This window comes from Oratosquilla oratoria, chromosome 32, assembly GCF_046742065.1.
Source record: "Oratosquilla oratoria isolate Oo_2021 chromosome 32, ASM4674206v1, whole genome shotgun sequence".
Lineage (NCBI taxonomy): Eukaryota > Metazoa > Arthropoda > Malacostraca > Stomatopoda > Squillidae > Oratosquilla > Oratosquilla oratoria.
Window position 1 is genome coordinate 47,438,478 of NC_134808.1, and position 7,500 is coordinate 47,445,977.

Here is a 7,500-nt window from a genome sequence, read left to right on the forward strand (position 1 = left end):
AGAAAAATTAACTCTTAGGCCACCTTTAAGAACATAAGAATGAAGAAGACTCCAAGAGACCATAAGGCCTACACTAGGCAGTTCCATGTCCATTACCACCTGTCATCCCCATCCATAAAGTTGTCTAACCTTTTCTTAAAGCAACCGATAGTTTCAGCGCTCACTAACTACCTGGTTACTAAGTCTATTCCATTCGTTGACCACTCTATTAGTAGTAAACCAATTCTTGCCTATTTCCTTCTTAAATCTATTTCTACTAGATTAAATAAACTTAGACCCTCTTCCCTTCAAGCTTTCACGGATTATTAAAAACAAAAAATAATTACATAAGAGATAAATAAACAAATAAATAAATTAGTAAAATAAAAAAAAGATAAATTGATAACTTTGTAAATAGATAAACAAGCAAACAAGGTTTATATGAAATTAAACGAAGTAAGACAATAAGACATAATAACATAAAATAAAATAAGTCAAAAGAATTAAAGCAAAATAAGATCAGATAAAATGAAATGATAAACGAACATGTTACATATTCAACTTCTAACTTGGCAAAAAGAATTTAATAATATCTATTAAACAAAGGATCATCATGTACATCACATGATGGGTACAAGTGTACGCTATGCATATTCATTTATTGAAAAAAATCACATCGTCATCTGTCGAACATGGGATGTAATTTCGTTAATTTCATTTTTTATATTTTTTCTCATTTCCAGTATGTGCGGATGCTTTCGTTTGTAAATAGTACAGTGGTTGATATCGTAGACACTATTGGTTGAGTGACTATCTATTTAATATTTAACTATTTATTTATCTATTCTTATGTCTGTTTTTTTTTTTGTTTTTTTTAGAAATTCTTGTTTAGGTCAAAACGGTAATTTTTGGAACCAGAGGAATGTAGACAGAGAGGAAAGGTATATTCTTAAAAAAAAAAAAAAAAAAAGTAAGATTATATATATATATATATATATTATATATATATATTATATATTATATATAATTATATATATATATATATAAATGAATAGATACATAAACAGATAAATAGTTAAATGAAAATACAATGAGAGAACCTTACATCAGTCGGCTGACCCTGATTTCAATTGTCACCTTCACCTAATATGCAAGGATAGCCAGGACAAATGACAATCACCGGCAGCCAAGGGAGGATCAAAATCAGGTCCATGTAATTACGAGGTGGGTTTACGAGCTAGTTTACGAGTTCGTTTACGAGCTAGTTTATATCACTGTGACTAATCTTCATATGACTTAGGCGCTAACTGTGCTGATTCAGAAGTCGTTTAGGAAGTTTAGAAAGAGGAAGACAAAGAGGAGGAAAAGGAAGTGCAAAGGGAGGTATGGAAAGTATGGAAAAGAGGGAAACAAGAAAAGAGGTTAAGAGAGAAGAAAAAGAGGAGGAAAAGGTGGAGGAAAAGGAGGGAAACAAGAAAAGAGTTTAAGAGAGGAGGGGACAAAGAGGAGGAATAGGAGGTGCAAAGGGGAGGTATAGAAAGTATGGAAAAGAGGGAAACAAGAAAAGAGGTTAAGAGAGGAGAGGACAAAGAGGAGGAATAGGAGGTGCAAAGGGGAGGGATAGAAAGTATGGAAAAGAGGGAAACAAGAAAAGAGGTTATAAAAGAAGGGGACAAAGAGGAGGAAAAGGAGGTGGAAAGGGAGGGAAGGTATGGAAAAGAGGGAAACAAGAAAAGAGGTTAAGAGAGAAGAAGACAAAGAGGAGGAAAAGGAGATGGAAAGGGAGGGAAAGTATGGAAAAGAGGGAAACAAGAAAAGGGAATGTATGGAAAAGAGGGAAACAAGAAAAGAGGTTAAGAGAGAAGAAGACAAAGAGGAGGAAAAGGAGGTGGAAAGGGATGGAAAGTATGGAAAAGAGGGAAACAAGAAAAGTGGTTAAGAGAGAAGGGGACAAAGAGGAGGAAAAGGAGGTGCAAAGGGAGGGAAAGTATGGAAAAGAGAGAAACATGAAAAGAGGAAAGGGAAACGAGACTAAGAAAGAGGAAGACAAAGAGGAGATAAAGGAAGTACATAGACTGAGAAAGTATGGAGAAGAGGGAAACGAGGAAAGAGAAAAGGGAAAAGAGGTTTATAAAGAGGAAGACAAAGAGGAGGAAAAGAAGGTGGAAAGGGAGGGAAGAAGAGTATGGAGGAGAGGGAAACAGGAAAAGAGAAAAGGGAAAAGAGAGGTTAAGAGAGAGGAAGACGAAGAGGAGGAAGAAGAAGGTGAAGTAGGAGGAAAAAGTTGAAAGAGAGGAAAGAATGAAAAAGAGAAAAAAGAGAGAGAAAAAGAGAAAAGAAGAAGAAGAAGAACAAGAAGAAAAAGGAGAAGAAGAAGAAGAAGAAGAAGAAGAAGAAGAAGAAGAAGAAGAAGAAGAAGAAGAAGAAGAAGAAGAACAAGAAGAAAAAGGAGAAGAAGAAAAAATAAAAGAAAGAATAAAAAAGCGAAGAACAAGAAAAGAAGAAAAACATGGGAAAAGAAGATAGAAAAATTTAAAAGAAATAAGAAAAGGAACAAGCAGTGGATACTTAAATCACAGAATCTCATGAACATAATTACTGCGTCTGAAAATTTTCGCTTTTTTTCAATTTCATTTTATTTTATCTTGTCACATAGGAAATGTTGCTTAGATTCTAAGATCTAACAGAACTGTGGTGTTTCAGATGCATGTATATATATATATATATATATATATATATATATATATATATATATATATTTTTTTTTTTTTTTTTTTTTTTTTTTTTTTTTTTTTTTTAGGAATACATACTGAAATTGCATAACCTAAGGCTGGTGTCACATTGTCCAGGATTGTCTTGTTGAATATAGCAAAGTCTCCCTTATGAGTCATTACGCTCGAAAGGTCATAATAGAATTTTAACCAGAAGGAGATATGGTGGTCATTACACAAGCTGTGTCTATCGCCAGGTGAGTTTATTATGCTAATCAAACCCGCTCATAAACTAGTCGCAACCGACGCAATATGACATAAGAGAACTTTAGTGTTTATATTTCATATTTTCTTTCGTTTCTTTTCAGCTTCTTGCTACAAGAGAGAAGAGAGCTTTGGACCACACATGGACGGGAAGCAGTTCCCCCCTACCACCCCGACCCCTCCCCCTCCCATGTTTGACCCAACTCATTCCCGTGACGTCACAGCCCTTGCGGGCAAGAATGCCATACTCAACTGCCGGGTTCATAACATCAACGATAAAGAAGTAAGTCTGTTTAGTATTTCGTGTACACGTGTGAAAGTATCAAGTACATACGTACATACATGTATACACACACACATACATACATACATACATACATACATACTCGTACATACATACTCGTACATACATACATACATAATCGTACATACATACATACTCGTACATACATACATACATACTCGCATATACATACATACATACTCGAACATACATACATACATACATACATACATACATACATACATACATACTCGTACATATATACATACATACATACATATACCAAAGGCTTTTTCCCCCCTTACAAGGGAGGTAGCCAAAAAACAAAGGCATAAAATCCACTCCCACCCATTCCATCCCCACATACTCCACTCCCATTCACCCCCCTCCCTCCCTCTTATCTTAGCTCCTCATGGATGACGGGTCATCCCTGCATCTCGCAAAGGTATCATGTACAATCAAATAAACCTGTCATTCAAAGGTTTGGTAATGGGTTAGTATATAAAGGGTTTTGATTACTGTGTAGTTTAAAAACAACTCATTCTAGTGTTGGTTTTGTAGATTAAGTGAAATGAGCAAATCTTGTCTATGTATTATAAATTAGTGTACGACAGTTTTTGACGTTTTTTTATGATACTAAGATTAAATGTCATCAAATGTCGAGAAATTTACTTCCTCAAACGTACCTACATACATATACAAGCAAGCACAAATACATACACACAAGTACACACACAAACATATACACTCAAGCGCACATACACACAGTTATATAAAAACATATACACCAACACAAAGTCACACAAGCACACACACACAGATATGCAAGCACACACAAATACATACACACAAGTACACACACAAGCATATACACTCAATCGCACATACACACATATATATAAAAAGAGCTTACAATCACACAGTCACACAAGCACACACACATACACTCAAGTACACACACATACGCACAAGTACACACACAAACACACACACACACACACACACACACACACACACACACACACACACACACACACACACACACACACACACACACACACAGATATAAAAACGTGCACTAACACACAGTTACACAAGTATATACACAGATACACAAGCACACACACAATCATACACACTTACGTACAAGCACACACACACATGAACACACACAGAAAAAGAAGAGAATGGGGGGTGAAGGAAGCACACACACATATACACAAAAACACACACAACCATACACACATACGTACAAACACACACACACACATGGACACACACACACACACCAACAGAGGAGAATGTAGGGGTGAAGGGAGAAATAGAAGATTATATACGATCAGAGGAACAACACAGAAAAGAAAAAAAATAGAAAATTAATAAATAAATAAATAAACAAAAATTCACAAGAAAGCGCAGAAGTCAGACGAGGCTCGTCTGCATGAACACAGATGTTTTAGCGCTGCGCTAGCAGAGGAGTTCTCAAATGGGTACAAAGAGATGATGATGCTGTGGGAGTGGGAGTGGGAGTGGGAGTGGGAGTGGGAGTGGGAGTGGGAGTGGGTGGAGAAACTGCCCAAACACTCACAACTCAAAACAGCCACTGGATAAGGATTGATGATGATGATGATGATGATGATGATGATGGTGATGGTTATGGTGTTGGAGATGGTGGTGATGATGAAGATGATGGTGATGATGATGATGATGGTGATGATGATGATGATGATGATGATGATGATGATGATGATGATGATGATGATGATGATGATGATGATGATGATGATGATGATGATGATGATGGTGGGGGTGGTGGTGGTGGTGGTGATGATGATGATGATGATGATGATGATGATGATGATGATGATGATGATGATGATGATGATGATGATGATGATGATGATGATGATGGTGGTGGTGGTGGTGATGATGATGATGATGATGATGATGATGATGATGATGATGATGATGATGATGATGATGATGATGATGGTGGTGGTAGTGGTGATGATGATGATGATGATGATGATGATGATGATGATGATGATGATGATGATGATGATGATGATGATGATGATGATGATGATGATGATGGTGGTGGTGATGATGATGATGATGATGATGATGATGATGATGATGATGATGATGATGATGATGATGATGATGATGATGATGATGATGATGATGATGATGATGACGACGATGATGAGTGTGTTAGAGCGTCGCTATTTGCGGTGGAGGTTAAGATGACATAAGTTCGAACTTCTGTCACCAGCGAGTTGGACCAAGGTTATGGTTTATTGGATTCCATGGTACAAAGTCCTCTGTAAGGGTCACCGTCCTAGCCTCCTGAAAGGGGGGAGGGGGTTGGGACGTTAAACCGAATTATGAACAAATGGAAAATAACGAGAAAGTTTGTAAAGTGTCTAGCCACTCAGAACAGACTTAATCCTCTAAAACTATGTATGGTAAACGTATATGTGCACATACTTAGGCACATACACATGTGCACGTACACACGCAGTTATATGTACACGCATAGCTATACGTACACTCATAGCTATACGTACACGCACAGGTATACGTACAAGTATACGTACACACACAGACACAGACACACGTACACGGACACGCAAAGCTATAAGTACACGCACAGTTACACATACACGCACAGGTATATATAAGCACACAGGTATACTTACATGTGCACGTAGAAGTATACGTACATGCATACGTATACACATACTTGCATTTACACTTATATTTACACTTATGCACGCGCGCACACACACACACACACACACACACACACACACACACACACACACACACACACACACACACACACACACACACTGTGTATATGTGTATACATGGAAAGAAGTGCATAGAAAACCACTAAACGTGTGCGGAATTATTAATGTTATTGTTGTTATTCTCGTTCTTAATTAAGTCTTATTTATCAATGAACCAGAACCGCAGAATATTCATATGATTTAATTTCTTTCGTTCTCATTTAATTCACAAATAATTTCTGTCACTTCATTTGATTTGATATATTTTGTTGTTATTATTTCATTTTATGTTATTTTGTTTATTTATTTGTTTATCTATTTATTTATTCATTTGTTTATTCATTTATTTTTTATAGAAACGTCACTTTCTGAATGTAAGTCTCGCATTCGCTTAGCTGTCGGTTCGAATCCCGCACTACTCCAACAATCCTTAAAGCGCATACTGGGGCAGAGATGACGGCTTTGGCCGCAACTACTCAGCGCCTTCTGGCGTAGGCTCCTGACCACCATCTTTCTTGTATATCAATTGAATGCAACATAGGAATAGATTAATTTAAAGATTAACTATTTTCTCAAAGAGAATTATTTTCTCAAAGAGAAAGTATTTTCTCAAAGCTTCTGGTTTTGAGTTCCTACTGATTCTGAGTCTTCTCAAATTGGAGTTGATTTGAGTATTAGTCTCGTTTTGATTTTGAGCTCGGTTTCATTTGGAGGTCTTCATTATTTTGAGTTTTTTCTCAGTTTGAGAACTTCGCAATTTTGAGATTGTCTTGTTTTTAAAATCATCTTCATTTTTAAGTAATTTCAAATTTGAGAGCATCTGTATTTTGAGGACCTGTTTCTTATAATTTTGAGATAATTATGTTTTTAAAGTCACCTTAAATCTGAAATCGTCTCAATTTTGAGAGTCTCTGTATTTTGAGATTCTGTTCATTTTCAGATCCTGTCGCTTTTTGAGTCCTGTCAATTTTGAGGTCCTGTCTATTTTGAGATTCTCTTATTTTTGTGGTCCCCAAAATTTTGAAGAAGTTCTCAAAATTTTGAAGACCTCAAAGTTTTGAGATATCGATTTTGAACTTTTACTTCTGAACTTCTCTTGATTTCGAGTTTATCTCAAATTTGAGCTGTCGATTCTGAGGTCCCAACTCAAATTTCCTAAAAAAAAAAAAAAAAAAAAAAAAAAAAAAAATATATATATATATATATATATATATATATATATATATATATATATATATATATTTATATTATTTGGTTCTCTGTAACCTTAATTCTTAATCCAGTTTATCGTGGTTAATCTCCTTATTTACTTAAACGCCCAAACATTAATTCATTTATACTAAATTCCGGTTTCTATTCAGACCTCCATTCATCTGGCTAAGCGACCCAGGCCAGCGGGCTTTATTGTAGGGAAGCCTAAATGGACATATTAGGTTTATCTAAAAGCCTTCTCTCTCTCTCTCTCTCT

At 35.9% G+C, this 7,500-nt stretch overlaps 1 protein-coding gene across 1 annotated transcript in view; it reads left to right on the forward strand.

The window, feature by feature from the left end:
- Nucleotides 1–7,500, forward strand: part of LOC143017463 (uncharacterized) — a 101,599-nt gene that overhangs the window by 31,174 nt on the left and 62,925 nt on the right. The window contains exon 2 of the mRNA XM_076172227.1: nucleotides 3,059–3,237. Coding sequence (XP_076028342.1) covers nucleotides 3,059–3,237 — 179 coding nt within the window. The remainder of the gene's footprint in view (nucleotides 1–3,058; nucleotides 3,238–7,500) is intronic.